Below are 21,192 nucleotides of genomic sequence, written 5' to 3'. Positions count from 1 at the left end.
GCTCAGTGGACCCATGTAGCTAGTGGTTACGTTAGTGGACAGCGAGACTCCAAGATTTCCAAGGAGGAGTTCTCCTCCCAACTCACATGGCCTCCTTTGTGCCTGTGCCTTAACAGTCTGTCAGATGAGCTTGCTCTCGGGCTTGCTCTTCTATTGGGATGGATTTCATGTTCCACCATTGACGTCACTCTCATTCCTAAATGAGTGCTTGGGACCCCACCACTACAATCCATCCTGACGGGCTGGTCGGTCTTTCCAAAGACCCTGAGGTTGATTCTTCTGGCATCTCACAAGATCCAATACTTGGTAAACAGCAGGACCAGCTATGTCCTTTCTAGTTGGTCCCTGGGGAGTGGCCGGTCACTAAGCCCGACACAGTTCAGTCTCTGGGAAAGGGTGATTGCCTATAATCATCCCAAACAACTGTGCTATTTCTGAAAAATGCCAGGGTAAAACTTTCCAAAGAAACCACACAAAAGCCACCAGAGAAAGGGAGAGGCCAAGTACAACCTGCTCTCATTCTTACTTGTTATTCTGTCTGCATTACTTGGGGCGAAAGTCACAGGACCTTGCTTACCCTTGTCTCTTTTCTTGGCCATGTTCAAAGATATGCCGTCCTCATAGTCTAATGTTTCATCCCAAGCATCTGACACATGTCAGACACAATTCAAGATGCTGATGCTTACAAACTTGCACAGGGGTAAGCTTGTGCAATCAGCTTTTATATCTTTTTTTTTTTTAATTTATTTATTATTATTATACTTTAAGTTGTAGGGTACATGTGCATAACATGCAGGTTTGTTACATATGTATACTTGTGCCATGTTGGTGTGCTGCACCCATCAACTCGTCATTTACATCAGGTATAACTCCCAGTGCAATCCCTCCCCCCTCCCCCCTCCCCATGATAGGCCCCGGTGTGTGATGTTCCCCTTCCCGAGTCCAAGTGATCTCATTGTTCAGTTCCCACCTAGCTTTTATATCTTTTTTCTTTTTATGTTACTGTTTCTCTCTCTCTCTTTTCCCCTTTCTTTTCTTCTTTTCTTTCTTTCTTTCCTTCTTTTTTTTCTTCTCTTTTTTTTTTTTTTTTTTTAAACAAACCCTTGTAACAAGGGCTGACTTTCAATAGATCTCACAGCGAGGGAGCTGCTCTGCTATGTACAAAACCCCAACCCAGAAACAAGTTGTTTACAAATGGGTCAGCATCAGGTTCCCCATAAATGTGCATTGCTTGATAGATAGTTGAGGGGGCAGGGTGGCTTTTTATGTTAATATTTTGTATGAACTAGAGCTTGCATTATAAGTTTCAAAGAGAGAAACAGGAAAAAAATGAAAAAGATACTATTTTTGAACATTTTCTATATTCCAGGCACTCAACATTCCATCCCGTTTCATCACGATCCTATAACATATTATCTCCCCATTTTATAGATGAGAAAATTGAAGTTCACAGAGGCCAACCTTCTTAATACGTAGAAGAGCAGTGTACAAGTTCCACTCTATGACTCCAGAGCCTGTTAACCTAACTACTATGCTTCCTGGCTTAGCGCTTGCTGGGACTTTGCACAGAAGACTATCATTCCCTGAACTCAGCACTCGAAAATCAATTGCGTGACCCATTTCACCAAGCCGTGGCCTAGCAGAGCTTTGTTTCTGTCCCATTTGGTTGAGCAATGCTTATGCTGGATTGCAAAGGTGGAACACACTCCCTGGTTCCTCAGAATAGCCACTTCTCTTTGCTCCAACATTGGCTCCTTTGCTGCTGGACTAGTCCAGCAGATACGCCGATGAGAAGTTACGTGTCTGCTACCCATGGGAAAAGGACGTCTCCACCTTTCTGAAAAACAGCAGTTTTCAGCTTTCTCCTCTGGTGAGGCAGAGTGGGGGAGAACTGGAACTTTCAAGTAGGGCAGACTTGGGTTTGCATCCTAACTTCATTCCTTGCCAGCTGTACAACCTGAGGCAAGTGTCTCAGCCTCTCAGTTGCTTTGTTTTTCAAAAGTGACATAAGAATAGTCTCTGAATCATTGAGCTAATTAAGATAATTTTTAAAAATTACATAAACCTACTAGCAAATGCTAGTAGCAATAGTTCATGCCTGTAATCCCAGCACTTTGGGAGGCCAAGGAAGGAGGGCCGCCTGAGGTCGGGAGTTCAACAGTCTAGATAACATAGTAAGGCCCTGTCTCTACAAAAAATGTTAAAAAGTTAGCCAGGTGTGGTGGTACATGTCTGTAGTCCCAGCTACTCAGGAGGCTGAGGCAGGAGGACCAATTGAGCCTGGAGGGTTGAGGCTGCAGTGAGTCATTATCATGTCCCTGCACTCTGGGTGACAGAGTGAGACACTGTCTCAAACAAACAAAACAAAACAAAACAAAAAGATATGATCATTACTGTCTCTATGGACAAATTAGTGTCTCGTAAAACACCAGAGCAATTTGCAATGAGCTGTTCCTAGTTCCTACCTCCTCAGCCCATCTTCAGCTAGACCTAACGTCCTTCTACTGTGAAGCTCTGGGAAAGTCTGGAGCTAAGGCCATTAATTTCAAGTCTCCCTGCACCACCTTAAAGCCAGGAAACTGATCCATCCCACACCTGCCTTCTTTTCTCTCTTATTTTCCATAAGACCTCTCACTCATCACTGGCCCACCGTTGGCTGGCTTTCTCCGCCTCAGCATTTCACACTGTGGGTTACCATGTGGCTGGATGTTCTATGAGGAAAACAATTTCACTTCCTTTAAAGTCTGCCATTTTTAAATAGTAACACCCTGGCCACCCAAATGAAAAAAGTGAGAATTTTCAAAAGGAAAGAAGGAAAGGAACAAAGAAGGAAAGAAAAGAAAAGAAAAAGAATTATACTCACACACAGTTTTCAGAGGGCAATTTAGGATCATCTATTAAAATGTATTTTCTCATAAGAAACTATTAAGAGCAGACACCTGTGTGGGTGATCCTGGGGGTTGGGAGTAGGGAGTGGGAAGAAAGCTTTCTTTCTTTCTTTTTTTTTTTTTTTTCTTAAGAGGTAGGGTCTTTCTCTGTTGCCCAGACTGGCCTTGAACTCCTGGTCTCAAGCAATCCACCCACCTTGGCCTCCCAAGGAGCTTTTCTTTTTACCTTGTATCCTTCTGTACTCTTTGAATATTTTGCCATGAACATGTATTTATTTTCTTATATTAAAAACAATTAACTAAAATGAATAAATACATTTCTCTGATCAGATTTATTCTATGGAAACATTTGTTCAAAATATATAAAGATATAATAAAAAGGATGTTCACAGCAACATTATTTATTACACTAAAATAAACTGGAGAAACTTAAATTCCATCAATAGACAAATGGTTAAATTAGTTATGGTTCATCCATTCTGTGACTACTCTGTAACCATTAACAGATAATAAAGTTCGTCTATACGGAGGGACAAAAGTATACACCAAATGTTAAAGAGTAGATTTAAAGCAACAGATGGAGCATCATCCCATTTTTGGAAGAAGAGATTATAATATTAGCATATGCAATATCCAAAGAAATAATACAAGAAGAAAAGCATTCCAAGCTACTAACACTGGTTCTTTGTGGTGGGTTCTACTGTGGCAGAATTTTACAAACTTATCTATTCTTATGATATTTGAAGTTTTTACAGAGAGTGTGAAGCAGGAGGAAAAGCAGGGAAATGAAAATAATGTTTTAATACTGTCGGAAGTTTTAAAAACATCACAGTGTCAACTCGGATGATTATGGGAGAGGAATAAGGGGTATGCATCAAATGCTGGGTGTGCAAGATGATGCACGCCCTTGTAACCGCATAACCCCATTAGCGGTGAGCAGCAGCTAGAGAGCACCTGCCACCTGCTCATCTATATCCATGGGGGCTCAAGTTCATGACAGTATCTCTCATGTTCTTCTTGAGGGATAGCCATTTTCTTCATAGATTCTAATAAAGTAATTCAGTGTGCTTTTATATGGATATATTTATCTTATAAGTGAAATGATAACTCAGGAATAATGTCCAAGCCCCATTCTTACTAGATGAAGGTAACATGATCCTAGCATGATGAAAACATGTGTGTTTGGATTTTCTTATAAAAGGGAGAAGAGAGAAATGGATTTATGTGGAAATTAAGAGCAGGAACTAACTGATATTTTCCAAGCATAAAGTAGATTCTCAAGGCATCCTCGGTATTGTTCTCTCGGCATCTCTAAGCTGTGAATGTTCCTTCGAAGACCTTCCTCCCAGAATAAGAAATAGGAAATGTTTAATGATTTTGAAAGAACATATTTTTTGTGTCTTCTTTTTAAGCGCTGAAGGACCAGTAGCCAAAATACATAAGTGCATAACAACTTCATCGCATTTCAGGAAATAACTCCTTGCATTGAGGTGATGTTCAATTAATATTTGTTAATTGATTGAAGGAATAGCAAGTAAAACCAAGTATGCAGCAGAAAATGTTATCGTGAACCCTATGACAAAACTCTTAATGGAAATAATTTGGAATAAGATTTCCAGAAAAATTGGTAGGTGGATAAAAATCTCTTGACAATGAAAATGTAGGTTAAAACTAGTCTGCTCAAAGTGTTTAGCTGGTAGATAAAGAGCTCCTATAAATTAAATAAAATACTAATAAACTTATAGGAAAATGAGCAAAAGGAATATAAATATTTAAGCATATGGAAAGATGCTTAATGTCACTATAACAACAGAAATGCAAATAAATTATACTTAGGTACTATTTTTTAAACCCCTATCAGATAAGCAAAGATCAAAACGTAAGATAATGGTGTTGGTAAGGTTTTGAGAAAACAGGCTTCTCACATGTGGCCCTGGGGAATGTTCATTGGTACAACTTCTGTAGAGAGTAATTTGCTCGTAGTCAACAAAATAACAGATGCAAATATCCTTTGACTCAGCAATTCCACTTCTAGAAATGTTTTCAACAGACTGGAGCTTCTCAACCTCAGCATTATTGACATTTTGGGCTGAATAATTCTTTGTTGTGAGTCTGTTCTGTGAATTATAGGATATTCAGCAGCACCCTCAGCTTCTACCCACTAGATGTTGATTGCACCCTCCTCCCCACTTATAACAACCAAAAATTTCCCCAGGCTTTGTCAAATGTCCCCTGGTGGGTAAAATCACCTTTGGTTGAGAATCACTGTTATAATCATATTTATGGAAAATGACACATCTACAAGGCCATTCATTTCTCATTGTGCATAATAACAAAAAACTGGAAACAGACCAACCATAACTAAAAGAAATTTTTCATGCATGCAATGAAGTATTATGCAACCATAAACAGAATGAAGAATATCTTTGTGTATCCATGTGGATTAATCTCCAGGATATATTGTTAACCAACTAAAAGAAAGGTTAAGAAGTGTGTGCAGAGTATGTTACTACTATTCAAAAAGGAAGGAAAGAAGAATGTTTATTTGTATTACAAGTATTTGCATAAAGTATTGTTGGAGGAATTTATAAGAAATTAACTATCATGGTTACTGTGATGTAGGACAGCAATGTGACTTGGGACAAGGATGGGAGATTTGTTACTGCATAACATTTTGCAACTTTTTAAAAAAAATTGTTGAAATGTGCCACATGGCAAAACCCAGTATCTAAAAAAATTAAAATAAAAATAAAATTATGTGAATGTATTATCTCTTTAAGAATTAAAAATTAGTCTACATTTTTCACAAGATTGCCAAACAAAAGTGACTATTAATACACAGATATGAAGTCCAGCAGGCACAGAGTCAAGGGGACAAGGATTCATTCCAACAGCAGTTAATTATGCATTAGGAACCAGTTATATCAATCTGAAACGTAGTTGGAAAGCAATGTGAACAACACTAACTTCATGTTATTGAGGTTTACAATGAGCTTGTTTGGAATTAGAACAGCCTTTTCTTGGATTCAGAGAAATTTGGGTTCAGTTTGTGGCAAGAGGCTCATTTGCTTGCTGTGCTCTGGCAGAACGTGGGGGCCTGAGATCTCTTTTGACCATCTTCCTGCTCCTCTGTGCTTATATCTATTAACGGCAAAAACCACAATGTCTTTTGCACCAGCCCAATATCTTCAAGTGCCCTAGACTCTGCGCATCACCTCTGTATCTCCAAATGTCCAGGGGAGGTTATTACATTTCACTCTTGAAACTACTTAAAAGCAAATTATAATGAATCATGATTTACACTGCTATCCCAAGGATTCAGTGCTCCCAGGCTTCGGTTTGCAACCTAGCCTGGCAATTTCCACCATACCCTACTTCCCTCAAATAGTATTGTCTGCTTAATAGTATTCTTTCAATTGACTTTTTTCCACATAAACAAATTTATTCCAGGAGGAAACTGTAAACCACCACCATAAATTTTAAAACACTTATTTCGAATATAAATTGTAGTAGATACATAACTATTAAAGACATGTTAAAACCAGATTTGTCCATGTGCCATCTTGTGTGCTCCTGGTAGTACCCCACTTTGGGAAACACCACATTGGGTCATTTTCATGGAAGTGGCCTCAACACAGATTGTGGAAAAGGGTGAAGTTTGGTGTTAGCACCCTCAATCTCCCTTTCTGGGTCACTTCGCTGGGCTAATACTTTCCTCCTGGTACTCCTTGTATTACCACTTTGGATATAGCGTTCCCAGAATGTTATTCCCAGAAAAGGCTCAATAAGTGGTCGATGCTGTTATTAGTTGTTAATCTGGAAAACTAGATAGTGCTGAGGCGGATACAGCCTCTTTCCTTGTCAGAGGCCATCCCAGGAACAGATTCTCAGGTTTACAAGCCCAGGAACTCATGTTTGTCAGCCCATAGAGTCCAGGTGAATGGAAATACACTCTGCAAAGTCACCAAAGACTGGTGAATTCACAAACTCGCAGCGAGAAGCTGGCTGAGATGCTTGCAATCATGAAGGTAAGTAGAATTACCTTCTCGCAAAACGTAATCCTACTTAGGTAACCACAAAGATATCAGGAAAGGTCTCACTAATGTGTAGTAGGAGCAAAGTGTAGGGAATCCTTACATCCTAAGGCATGCTGCTGCCTTTACACTTTTCACTTCGCTTCCTTGGGAAAATTACTTACTGTCCTCGTAGCTCCATTGCTTCCTCACTAAAACAAAATTTTACTTTTATCTCGTTCAAAGAATTGTAAGGAGGAAATGAGAAAATACTTAACAAAGTGTTCAGTCCTCTTCTTGTAGTAATGCTAACTATTGTTTTTTTTTAAAAAAATTGTTGCTGTTGATGATGTTTGTGCTGTCTTTCGGGTAAGTCTGCTGGGCAACCTGGAGCAAGCCCACTGGTCCCGACTCAACGCCTCTATTGGACTGTGTTAGAAACTCACCAAAAAATCCTTGCCCCAACTCTGCCTTTTCAGCTTCTATTATAAGACTTATCAGACCCAAACAAGCTTAGATCTGAAAATGTCCATTGAAGAACATTTAATCCAACTTTTAATATTTGTCCTATATGTGTAACCTAAATAAAGATACTTAGCTTCTTTAAACCTCAGCCTTCTCAAAAATTACATGGGGATAACAATAGGATAACATAATGAATGTGGGTATTGTGAATATTTATGATATAAGACATATAAAACACTTAACCCTGATGCTCTGAAACACAAAGAGAACTCATTAAATATTGGCTGTTATTATTTCAGATTTTATATTGGTTACACATGAAATGTCCAACTTGATTTTCAGGGGACATTCTTGGGGTCATGCTTGTATTTTGACAACATGCTTTCTCATGAGCCACACAGTTATTAATCACCTTAAAGGTGTTACTTCCTGAAAAGGTTTCCATGTTTGGCTAATCTCCATCACTTTTTGTGAATTCCTGTTATCATTGGCAGAGATATCCAATTTCCACTTAAAAGAAAATAGAGATAGGGTGTCTCTCTGTAGCCCAGGGTGGCGTGCAGTGGTGCAATCATAGTTCACTGCAACCTTGAACTCCTAGGCTTAAGTAATCCTCTCATCTCAGCTTCCCAAATAGTGGGACTATAGGTGTGCACCACCATGCCCAGCTAATTTTTTAATTTTTTGTTTTTGTGGAGATGGGATCTCACTATGTTGCCCAGGCTGGTCTCAAACTCCTGCCCTCAAGCAATCCTCTCACTCTGCTCTCCCAAAGAGTTGGTATTACAAATGTGAGCCAAGTTTCCACAGTTTTGAACTGGAAGAGTCTTTAGAAATCATTCAGTCCAACTTTATAATGTTAGAGATGAGGACAATGAGGCTTCAAGGTTACTTTCTAAATCAGCTCTTGTCTTTTCATTTCTACTATTCAATTTACACCCTGGGGAGACAGGTCACAGAGTTGGAAGATACCTTGTTGATTCCTGAAAGTCAGGGACAGGCCAAGGGACATAGGGTTCTGGGCAGTTGCCCTGCCCTGCTTCAAGCAGAGAACTTCCACTTCTTTCTGTTTCATATGTGGGGATAGTGATGACTTGTATAATTTTATATTAAAATGTTTTTTAAAGTTTGAAAAAGCACTGATCCAGCCGAATCCTTTAATTTTAGGACAAGAAAGCTAAATCCCAGAGAGAGTAAAGAATTAGCCAGGTGACTTGGGTCCAAATCTCTTTTCTTTTTTCTTTTTCTTTTTTAATTTTTTTATTATTATACTTTAAGTTCTAGGGTACATGTGCATAACGTGCAGGTTTGTTACATATGTATACTTGTGCCATGTTGGTGTGCTGCACCCATCAACTCGTCAGCACCCATCAACTCGTCATTTATATCAGGTATAACTCCCAATGCAATCCCTCCCCCCTCCCCCCTCCCCATAATAGGCCTCGTGTGTGATGTTCCCCTTCCTGAGTCCAAGTGATCTCATTGTTCAGTTCCTACCTATGAGTGAGAACATGCAATGTTTGGTTTTCTGTTCTTGCGATAGTTTGCCGAGAATGATGGTTTCCAGCTGCATCCATGTCCCTACAAAGGACACAAACTCATCCTTTTTTATGGCTGCATAGTATTCAATGGTGTATATGTGCCACATTTTCTTAATCCAGTCTGTCACTGATGGACATTTGGGTTGATTCCAAGTCTTTGCTATTGTGAATAGTGCCGCAATGAACATACGTGTGCATGTGTCTTTATAGCAGCATGCAAATCTCTTTTCTGTTAGGTTGCTCTGTTGTTCCTTGCTCACCTCATCCCACTTTTCTGGAATTGCAGCCTGAGAATTTCAGTGTCATAGGCCCTGTCTAAAATTAAAACTAACTTCTATGGAACAGTCAAAAGTGGCTCCTGCGACACCTTCTTGTATTTCATTTGCTCCTTGATAAGGTGTTTCATGATCTAACCCAAAGAACTCATTCATGGGAACCTTTCAGACCACCCCCACTCTGTGACGTCAGTTCGAGGATTCAGCTTTTGCAGAGTAGGAGACCCTCTGGCACCGCTTAAATCCAACTATGCAGGTGGTGGGTTCGTCTACATACATGTGACACTGACTTTAAATCAAATCATCTCACCTATGTGTAAAAGATTACACATTTTGCCCTCTCTCTCACTACAACATTCAAAATGGGGTACTTGAAAATCACAACAGTGTCATTCTTTTGTTTCTATTAGTTCCTTTTTAGAAACATAATCTTCTCTAATGGTTCTGCTAACAAATACGGTGCCGCTTTTTGTGGCCCACGCACTGCTTCTTCAATCTCTTTGGAAGATGATCTAGCAACAAATGATTAAGACCAGAAAATCTTCTTATCCTGTGACACAATTATCCTATTTGGGGCACTCTATCCTAAGAAGCTGATTTTTAAAATAAGACAGCCCTATATTATGTTTACTATTTTTTTTTTTTTTTTTGGTGTTTTCATTATACCTGGAAACACTCTGAATGTTGAACCATAGCTAACAGATAAGTTCATCTATTCCCCCACGTATGTAAAATAGATAAGCATGTTCTTGCAATGAACTGACTCAACCATTAAAAAATCATATATATGAAAAATGATTACTTTGGAGGCAATGTAGATATATGGAAATACATTTACATAAAAGAATAAATGGAAAGGTAGAATATAAAATTGTCATGCATTATGATTATAACTCTGCAAAAGATATGTCTGCACGAGAGAAAAGACCAGTGCTGACACAGATAGTAAATTGATGTCTTCAGACCAGATTATAGAAAACATTCTGAAAGTACTTGGTTCATTAATTTTTTTGACAATATGAGGATCGGAAGATTCCTTACTCTGTCTTGAGATCAATCAAAGCTGATTTAACTCAATTCTAATTTGGTTTCAGTCTTTGCTGCTACAGTTTGTCTGAGCTCAGTGTTGATCCTGACCCAGGTTATACACCAGGCACTTTCCTATCAAAACATGGAGTGAGATGATTCTGGACAAAGTACCCCCAGGAAGAAGGATGCCACAAGAAAGTTAAAACGTAAGACAGCTGAAGAACAACTCATAGGATGGGACACTACACAATGGCCCAGGAGACCACTGCAGTAGACTCTACCTGGCTTCCTGGCTGGCTTCTATTCTTGGCCATTGTAAATCTGCTGACCCCAAAGCTGTCAGCTCACTTCTAGATGGATGGAATCACCCCCACTGCTTCAACCTTGGAAACTTTTCATTGGCGTTGGAATAAAATCCAAACTCCTTGCCATGATCCACAAGAGTTTGGCTTCTGCCCCTTGTCTTGTGCCCCACTCTTGAACTCTGCATGTTCAAATCTCTGTTCCTCACACAAGCCAAGCCTTCTCCTACCTCAGGGTCTTTGTTCTTGCAGTTCCCTCTGCCCAGAACAATCTTTCCCATTTCTTTATTTAACTAGTTCTTTCCTCAAATTTCAGTTCTCTGACCACCCTTCCTCCCAGTTCAGTCCCAGTGGCTGCCTGGTCTTGCCATAGAACCTACCACATTCTCTATCTGCTCTATGCAGTTATACACTTGCTTGCTGTCTGTCTCATCTCCTGGAATGCAAGCTGTTAGGTTGGTGCACAAGTAATTGACCTCAATTAAAACCTCAATTACTTCTGCACCAATGTAAGACACCTGCCTCCATTACTTACCACTGTGTTCCTCACATCTAGCACAGTGCCTGGCACAGAGTAGCTATTTGCAAAATGTTTGCTGAACAAATGACTAAATCTAAATGTACCAAAACAGAAACATTTCCTTGATACAGAGTCAATGAAAAACAGACAAACAAACAAAAACCCCAAAACCAATAATAATAATAAAAATTTGGCACAATATATGAAGTTTGGGGGAAAAAAACCCTATAGTTGAATTTTTATAACAAACAGTTATAATTTCTGTGACTTTTTAAATATCAAAAAAGGAAAAATACAATGAGAAGCCTGCTTATAAATACCTTTAGGTTAATAGGAATTATACGGCAACATAAGACATAAGAACCTGTATCTAGCTCTTATTCTATTAAAATACAGAAAACTTTTACTGAATTTCAAGAAACTGAACAGACCGTTGATCCAAAAGGGGACTTTTATATGCATGGGAAGGCATTACAGACCTGTTTTCTCCTCAGGATCACTTTTAGCGAGGCCTCTGAGTGTCATGAAGCCAAACCCAAACTGACCTCTGGATGAAAATTACTTCCTGGAAGGTCTACTTTTTCCAGTAGGTCTCATAATTCACTGATGAATGGAGGAACGTATTATCAGTTGGTTCAGAAAATGAGGGTGGAATGAGGATTTACTATTTGGTTCATCAACATTTGAGAAGAGCTTTAGTACAGTTTTTTGTAGACATGATTTCCGAGTTTGATATTTACATATCTTGTTTTACATGGAGCTTGTAGTTCAAGAAACTGAGCTCTTCTTTCTTTCTTTTTTTTTTTTTTTTGAGACAACTTCTTGCTCTGTCACCCAGGCTGGAGTGCAGTGGTGCGATCTCAGCCCAGTGCAACCTCTGCCACCTGGGTTTAAGCAATTCTCCTACTTCGGCCTACCGAGTAGCCAAATTACAGGTATGTGCCACCACACCTGGCTAATTTTTTGTACTTTTAGTAGAGATGGGGTTTTGCCATGTTGGCCGGGCTGGTCTCGAACTCCTGAGCTCAGGCAATCTGCCCGTCTTGGCCTCCCAAAGTGCTAGGATTACAGGTGTAAGTCACTGTGCCTGGTCTGAAACTGAGCTCTTCTGCTTTCTTTCAGACTGAGTCAGAAACTAAACTCTCATGTTTATAGTATTTCTCTCTGGCCTATTTTTACTGCAGAAACTGATGAATGGGTGCACCAGTCCCTAAACAGTAGGAATCAAATCTAATTTTATTTCGAGAAAAGAAGCTGTCAATACAATAGTTATCTCCATAAAACATTAACCTCACATTACGCAGGTAAAGACCAATTCATGACAACACTCCATTAAAACAGATGGAAACTGTGCATGTCTCAATTGCAAAGTACTTTGCTTGGGCCCTTCCTTGTCTTTGTGTGACTAGACAAGACCCACATTTTTAGCTTCCAGATGCTTTTCTGAATGCAACATGAGTTATGTGGCCTTCATTCATTCCCCAGATATTTACTGACCACCTATTACTACTAACCAGTGCCCAGAACTGTTTTAGATGATGGTGATACTGTGATGAAGAAGACAGTCAAGATCTCTGCTTTCATGGAACTGCCCTTCCAGTAGATGGACAGACAGAAATTAAACAGGGAAGCAGATCCAGAAACCTAACAAATAAGTGCAGATACTAAACTATCTATGTGCTTTGGAAGAGGTGGGAAATAAATCAACAAACAGAATTAGCCAGACATGGTGATGCACTCCTGTAGTCCCAGCTAGTCGGGAGGATCGGTTGAGTCTGAAAGGCAGAGGTTGCAGACCCAAGATTCCACCACTGCATTCTAGCCTGCGTGACAGAGCAAGACCATGTTTCAAACAAACAAGCAAACACACAAACCCTCCTGCAAAAATCTGGGGTGTTTGAGACATTGGGAACAGCTAATGCAAAGATCCTGTATCCTGAGAATGAGTGCCATTTTATGTGTGTGTCTCACTTGTCTCACCCTAGTCCTGGCCCTGTACAAAGGCCCTGCAAGGACCTTGAGCTTTGAGTGCTTATGGTTAAGAAAGAAGGCAGATGTGACAGAAGCACATACAGGGAGTGTGGTGTGAAGTGAAATAAAGAAGGCAAGCTAGGACGACAGGATGAAGGGTCTTGTAAGTCATAGTTGAGAATTTATTTAAATACCCTAAATAGCCATGGAGGGCTTTAAGGTAGAAAGTAGTAACTAATTTAAAATTTTAAGGTTCATTCTAGGTGTTGTGTGGATAATAGACGGTACAGACTTCTCAATGTCTCAAGCAAAAATGCCTGGGTAGTTTTAAGAATATTATCTACATGGCCAGGCATGGTGGCTCATGCCTATAATCCCAGCACTTTGGGAGGTTGAGGCAGGAGGATTGCTTGAGCCCAGGAGTTTGAGGCCTGCCTGGGCAATATAGTGAGACTCTGTCTCTACAATTTTTTTTTAATAGCTGAGCATGATGGTGCATGCTTCTAGTCCCAGCTACTCAGGAGGTTGAGGCAGAAGGATCACTTGAGCCTGGGAAGTTGAGGCTACAGTGAGCTGTGATCACACCACTGCACCCCAGCCTGGGAGACAGAGCAAGCCTCTGGGTCAAAGAAAAAAAAAAAAAGAATATCATCTACAGAGGGTTTAGCTGTAAAAGGCAAGGAAGGAAGGGTAAGACAGGGCAGAGGAAAAAGGAGAAAAGAGTTGATTAATTCTCCTAAAAAGAGTTGAAGGCTGGGACCTGGCCCTCCTGCTGGTTCCTACATGTGCCTCTCTGACCTAGCACTTAAAATTCCATCCACCTGAATACCTGAATCTTCCTCTTCCTTGTTCAAGGATAGGCTATACACTACTGCCTCCAGGGAGTCTTTGTTACATGTTCCTACACCCAGTAATCTCCCTTTTGAAGTCCTATGTCTATTATTTGGGCATTGAACCTTTTCTATTTGAGGTTCATTTGTGTCTCTAACCTCTCCAGCCGAATCTATACCTTATGTCCTTACTCCCTCCTTTCTTTTCTCCCTTTCTCCTTTTATTCCTTCCACAAATGATGCATGAGTGAATAGTGTGTGCCAGACACTCTTGTAGACACTGGCGAGGCCATCTTTGTCAACTTGGGTGCCTGCTCTCATAAAGCTGATAGTCCAATGGAGGGTGAGGTGGGGAAATGACATGAATACATTCATTAACAGATGAGTAGTTACAACTTCAGCATGTGCTGTGAAGAAAGGACACCTGGTGCCATGGTAGAACAGGACAGGAGGACATGACTTAGTCTAGGGACATCAAGGAAGGCTTTCCCAAGTAAGTGACACTTAAAATGGAGGCTTTAACATTGAAGAAAACCCAGTGTGGTTGGATCCCAGAGATAAGAGAAAGTGAGACAAGAGCTGAGACAGACGAGACCATGTGGTAGATTCTGGTAGTGTCCATCCTTAGGGCAATGGGGAGAGCTGCTGGAGGGACACATCAACTTCTGATGAAGGTCTTCAGGACTTGACTACAGTCACATGTGAAAAGCTGGTGCTGGCTGCCATGTGGAGGATGAAGTGGCGGGCAGGGGTGAAGCGGGTGCAGGGAGACCATGAGCGGTGGTAGCAGTCCCAGGTGAGAGATTCTGACAGCTTCCACTAAGGAGGTGGCTGTGGGAATCTGGGGAGATTCTAGGGGAACTTTAGGAGGCAAAGCTTGCCAGGGCTCCCTCTCTATCTCTCTTTATTTTTATTTTTATTTTTTTGAGACGGGGTTTTGCTCTTGTTGCTCAGGCTGGAGTGCAATCGCACAATCTCAGCACTCTGCAACCTCTGCCTCCCGGGTTCAAGCAATTCTCCTACCTCAGCCTCCCGAGTAGCTGGGATTCCAGGCACCTGCCATCATGCCTGACTAATTTTTTGTGTTTTTAGTAGAAATGGGGTTTCACTATATTAGCCAGGTTGGTCTCGAACTCCTGCCCTCAGGTGATCCACCCTCCTCAGCCTCCCAAAGTGCTGGGATTACAGGCGTGGACCATCGTGCCCGGCCTCTCTCTCTCTCTCTTTTTTTTAAAGACACATAGCGGGGTTTCTTGAAGTGAATGAAGACAAAGATTTGTCCTGGGGCATATGTGGAAAGTGTAGAGGTCCTAAAATAGTTCATTGCAGAAGACCCATTTGGCACAGGGTACCAATTTTCAGGACTGTCCTTTCCATTGGGGACTTGTAAAAAAAGTGACCTCCATCTTCTTAAAAGGAAACAAGATCATGAAGAAATGTTTAATTATTTTATTTTATTTTTGAGACCAGGTCTCAGCCTGTTGCCCAGGCTGGATTACAGTGGCATGATCACAGCTCATGGCAGCCTCAACCTCCTGGGCTCAAGGGATCCTCCCACCTCACCCTCCTGAGTAACTAGGACTACAGGCATGCATGCACCACATCTGGCTATTTTTTTTTTTTTTTTGTAGAGATGGAGTCTCACCGTGTTGCCCAGGCTGATCTCAAATTCCCGAGCTCAAGTGATCCATCCACCTCGGCCTCCCAACGTGTTGGGATTACAGGTGTGAGTCTATGTGTCTGGCCTTGCTTAATTATTTTAAAAACATAGGTCGGGCGCAATGGTTCAGCATTTTGGGAGGGTGAAACAGGCGGATCATGAGGTCAGGAGTTTGAGACCAGCCTGGCCAATATGGTGAAACCCCGTCTCTACTAAAAAAAATACAAAAGTTAGCCGAGTGTGGTGGTGTGCACCTGTAGTCCCAGCTACACAGGAGGCTGAGGCAGGAGAATCACTTGAACCTGGGAGGCAGAAGTTGCAGTGAACTGAGGTGGCACCACTGCACTCCAGCCTGGGTGACAGAGCAAGACGCTGTCTCAAAAAAAAAAAAAAAAAAAGGTAAATAGTTTTTTAGAAGATTGCACAGCATTATGTAATTTACACAAAATCACACAGATCATATGTGACCTAGTCTTTGACCCAGATCTGATGCAGAAGCAGTGTTTTTCACCACTATGCAGTAATGCTTTCAAAAGCAAGGAAAGGTGACCATCTCCCCACCTACCACCTTTAATTTAGAAAGGATGCTTGCTGCAAGCAGGAGATGGTTCTGTTGCTAGATCAGACTGCACGCTAAAGGGAAGAGGCTGTGAAGAGTGGAGACCCTCACCCAGATGCTGACTGGAATGGAGATCATAACTGTTTCTCTGGTTCCATGTAAATGATAATGACTCTCACATCATAAGGTGCACAGCACACTTGATCTCTAAGGTGGAAAGAGTCATCAAAACAGGAGAATGTTTCCAGTTCTCCAGAGGGGCTTTCAGAAGATCAAGGTGGTGCTTGGGCAAAATTGTGAGTGATAATCACCTTACCATGTAGCAATTGGTAAGAAGCTTAAAACATACTTTTCTCATGAAATACTCAACATCACTTGAAGTAGATAGTGCTGGGATCCTTACTTTACAAATAGGACACAGGCACAAAGAGGTCAAATGTCTGGTCTGAGATCCCACATCTAGAAAGTGGCCACAGGAGCCACACCAATCTATGATGCTTTATTCCCATCTAGGCTGCCTCTTCCATTCTGTGCTTACTCAAAGCGCCTGAGGTTCTTCACTTTCTTTTTACCACTGAAAAGGATCTGATATCAGTCATGTGCAACTAAGTATGCTGCTTAGTTGGTGGCTACCTCTTCAAGGATCATTTGTTCTTAGGCTTGCCAATGATGTGCTGGACTTGGCTTGTACTGGCCTGAGGTAGCTAATTGTTAAATTTTCAGGAATCTGTGAACCAGCAGACTTCACATTGGTAGTTTAAAATGGGCCATGATGGGCGTATTTACACCAAAGGAATTGGCAAACACTATGAATCAAGGCTATCCAACAAGCCCCATACTCGGATTCCTAAGCATTTACCAGCACACCCATGTGCCCTTATCTCTCATTGCCCTCTCTTATAGAATTTCTGGCATCAGGGACTACTTGGAAAAAAATTGACAGGCACAGGAGAGACTCTGAAATCATGTCTGTCTGCAAGCCACTACCTGCCAAATCTATGCTTCTTTCTGGCTCACTGCAAGATGAAGGCGCTTTTTGGCCCCTCTGAAAACACTTGCACATCTCAATAGGAAAAACAGGCATCTAACACCAGAACTAAATCCATGTTAAAGTAAAAGCCTCAATCAATTAGTATTATAATGACAATAGGCATGATTTTTAAGGTTAGAATAAACATACTTGATTTATAGAACTACAGAATATGTTCTTGAGTATGTAGAAGGGTTATTTTTCATATGGTGTTATAAATTCATAGAATATGAGAATTGCAGGAATCATAATTTTACAAATGAGAAAAGAGAAAAACAAGCTCTGACACCCTAAGAGGGGCAATAACTGGCCAAACAGCTCATGATGCGTGTATATCTACCCCACAAACTTGTATTGCCACAGAATAGAAGGAATCCAGGACCCTGATCTTAGCTTGACTTTGGAGAATCCTTGAATATCTCCCATAATTTGAAAATGAATTGTTATGACACCCTGCTAGCTTCTGTAGAGAAGTGAAAGGGATACAAACAATGGTTAACTTTTAGTAGATGCTTACCAGATGGCAGGGCCTATGCTAAGTACCTAATACATTAAGTTGAATTGTTTGAGACTTCTAATACCTGATATTCGACCTGGCAAATAATTTCAAAAAGCTCAGCCTAAAGACATTATACCTCTGAGTCTTTGCCATCTTCCTATGAAATGGGTACTAGTATCACATCCATTTTACAGATTGAAAATGAAGGCTTTAATTTAAAAATGAAAATGTTCTTCCCACAGGTGTAATGTTATTTACTTATGAGTAATATTAATGCACTCTTGTGTACAAATTGGTGGCCCTAAACGATGTAGTGTACATAAGACATGGACAATAATAACTCACATATATTACCTGTTTCAGGGACCTTGGATAAATTTCTAATTAATCAATTTCTATAATAATTAAATAATTAAAGAAATACTTTAAAAATGTTATTTATAAGTGCAAAAAAGGCATTAGAAAACAAGAAATTTGATGTTTGGACATGTATTCTCTGTATCTTACATGGAAGTATTAGAAACTACAGCCTAGGGTTCCCCAGAATGAAGTAATTGTCTTGGAATTTTTCATAATGCTCAGATAAAGAAGTAGGGTGATTTTACAACCTTGTCTACTTGCAAATTATGACCAATAAAATTCTGAATTGAGGCCATCTGGTTCTGTGATTATTTGCAAATAATATTGAGCTGAATTCACAAACAGTTCACAAATAACAATTGGGCTAAAGAATTATTAGTACTAACTAAATAAGATGATACTATGTTGAATCAGGAAAACAAACTGGTGAAAACTGTAAAATGGGCTTTGAAAAAAATATTTAAAGGTACATGACTGTTCTTTCAATATGAAACAAAAACTTTAAATATTCCATTCACAAAAAAGCATTGAGTAATGCCATGCGATTTATTAGCTCTACATGATAAATCCCCCAAGTTCACAAACTGGGCTCCTGGCCACTGGCAGAGGCCTCGCACATAATTCCATGTGTTTTCTGATTGACTGGTAAATTGTTATCAGTAAGAGTCTGATAACAAGACAAGCAATTCTTTTCACTTTTAAAGAGGCAGCACTATTTCGCCTGCAACTTTTTTTTTTTTTTTTTTGTAATTCATCAAAGACATGCAACACCTGCAACTTTAAAAAGTGAGGCATCCATAGACTCTATACCCAGCCTGACCTCCTTTGGAGCTCCACCTCATGAAATGCTTTAAAGCCTGGCACGCCAAAGAATCCCAAACTCATGCCTCCAGCTACTAAGTCAGACTCCAACAAAGAATCAGAGCACTTTTGTTTCTAAGTGACCATCAGGCACCTAATATTATTTTCCCTTCAGTAAAATATAAGTGATAATCCTTGTCCTACCCCAATAATGATGTAAAAATAATATAACCATACAGTAAGGAATCAAACACGCCTTGAAAAATTGCAGCATAGGGCTAAACAAGAGCCACTGCATAAAGCAAAGAAGTTTTAAAGAAGAAAGGGATCTTGAAGGTTGTTATTTCCAGTTTTTTCCTTTGATAAAGAAAGAACCTGAAATAGGGGGTAGACATTTGTCCAGATTGGATCACCTACTGAGAAGTAGTTTGGTCTCCTGACCCTTTGTCCAATGCTTTTTCTACCAAACTACATTATTAGGATTATTCCTGTTGCTTTTGTTATTACTGATCTTAAAGAAGCATGAGACTATTTTGAGATACAGAGACAGACTGACCTAGCTAAGCAGCCATACTCTTCTGGGTAAGAACCGCTGGTCTGCACTGCAGAAACTTTGTTCTTAATAAACCTGGTGTCCTAGGAAGTCTACCAAGAGATGAAGAGGCTTGCCATTGTGCCTTACAACTTTTAGACAATTAAATGCCTGGGGAATCTTATTTCAAGATTGGGCAAGTGACGAGTATTGAAACAGACAGAGTTATTCATGAAAACGTTAACACGGAACCCCAAATTTAACCATTCTAAACACCAGTTTCTTCCACTAAAAATAAGCAAGCTGGGGTAGATCATCCCATCGAATGCTAATGTTGTATTAATCTAAGTTTCATTAAATTTAGTATGTTTCATTAAGTTTAGTATGTTTCATTAAATTTGGTATGTTTCATAGAAAGTTCAAGTTTTAATGAATCATAATACTTGCTTCCTAAAATGTTATTAATAATTTAAAAATCAAATATAATCTTGCACGGGGAAAAAGCTGATGAATATTAAATTTCCAGTTTTTAGAACTGAAATTGCCTCGCACCACCATTTCACCTCTTGACTGCTCTCTGCATTCTCCTCTGGTTACTTTTACTGTACTTTTTATGTTGTTACAACAAGCATGTTTGTGTTTCCTGTATTCTATTGTATGCTATGTATATACTTTTGCATTAGCCCAGTCCAAACATAAAATACTATGCGAAAAAAGACAAATGAAACTGCTCACATACCCCATGACGATCCTCAAAGTATGCCAGGCTGGCTTTGGTTAACACAAAGAAGCGGACTTTAAAGTTCGAGGGAGAAGTTCTTCTCTTTTGTTGGGATTTCTTGATGAGCTGTTCTTCCAGGAGGATAAAGTTGTTCATGATCCAGTTCTTGAAATGTGATGCACCTTGGGCATCACCTCTCAGCACAACCAAAGGGAAGAGTTTTGGGGCAAAGAATGCAATGTGGAGGCAGTTGATCTTCAGAGAGTTGCTCAAGGGCAACTTGCCTTCAACGTTATCTTTCTATCAACATTCAGCCAACATAGCTGAGCTTCTCCTCTGATGTCAAAGGCCATAACCACATCCTTTCAAAATTCACAAAACGAGGAAGCATATGTAAAAAATACATACAGCCTTTGCTATATGGCTCAAAATGATATTTGAAAAACTGTAGACTCAAAATTATGGTAAGGATTACAGTTTAATCTTTATAGTTCCTGGTTTAATCCATCCAATCCATCCAGCAGTTAAAACATGTAGCACAAGGGGTAAGGACAATGCGTGGTTTTGCTTACCATGATATACTCGGCAACCATCACAGTGCCTGACACATAAAAAAGATGTTTAAGAAAAATTTGTTGAATGGATCTTCGCCAAATTGGGTTGGACAATTAAAAGAGGTAATGAGCACAAAACCCTCACACATTAAAATGAAGAAATATGTTGCTGAAGTTTATTAGTTTTTAAGATTTAAATTAAAGCCCACAGAAATTTCTCAATGCTACATATAGATGATTGCCTTTCTGTCCTGACATTTTGTGAAACAGTGAAAAATAAGCGAATCCTTCAGAATGGCATAATAAACAAAGTATATATGGGCTTTAAAAACAAACAAACTTGTGTTGGATTCCCAGATCTGTCACTTACTAAGCTGTTTCTCTTTAAGCAAGCTGTGTCTCCTCTGATCCTTAGCTTCCTTGTGAGGGTCCCTTGGAGGACTGAATCCCATACATCTTACAAATGGTGGGTGCTAGTCGTGCATGTTGCCTTAGAGTTAGTACGTAGTTGAAAAATAATGTGTGGCATTTATCTCTACCATGTTAATAATCAAGAGATTTTAGTGTAAGCAGAGATGGCATGTACTGGGTAGTGATAAATAATAAATGAAACAATCATTCTTGCTGTATAGGAGTGAAATT

At 39.9% G+C, this 21,192-nt stretch overlaps 1 protein-coding gene across 1 annotated transcript in view; it reads right to left on the bottom strand.

The window, feature by feature from the left end:
- ITK (IL2 inducible T cell kinase) overlaps positions 1–20,304 on the bottom strand; it is a 74,935-nt gene extending 54,631 nt beyond the window's left edge. Inside the window, exon 1 of the mRNA XM_025388438.1 lies at positions 20,015–20,304. Coding sequence (XP_025244223.1) covers positions 20,015–20,152 — 138 coding nt within the window. The 5' untranslated portion in view covers positions 20,153–20,304. The remainder of the gene's footprint in view (positions 1–20,014) is intronic.
- Between the last annotated feature and the right edge of the window lie 888 nt (positions 20,305–21,192).

Source organism: Theropithecus gelada, chromosome 6, assembly GCF_003255815.1.
Source record: "Theropithecus gelada isolate Dixy chromosome 6, Tgel_1.0, whole genome shotgun sequence".
Lineage (NCBI taxonomy): Eukaryota > Metazoa > Chordata > Mammalia > Primates > Cercopithecidae > Theropithecus > Theropithecus gelada.
The sequence above is the reverse complement of the archived record's forward strand: the minus strand, read 5'-3'. Positions and strand labels throughout refer to the sequence as shown.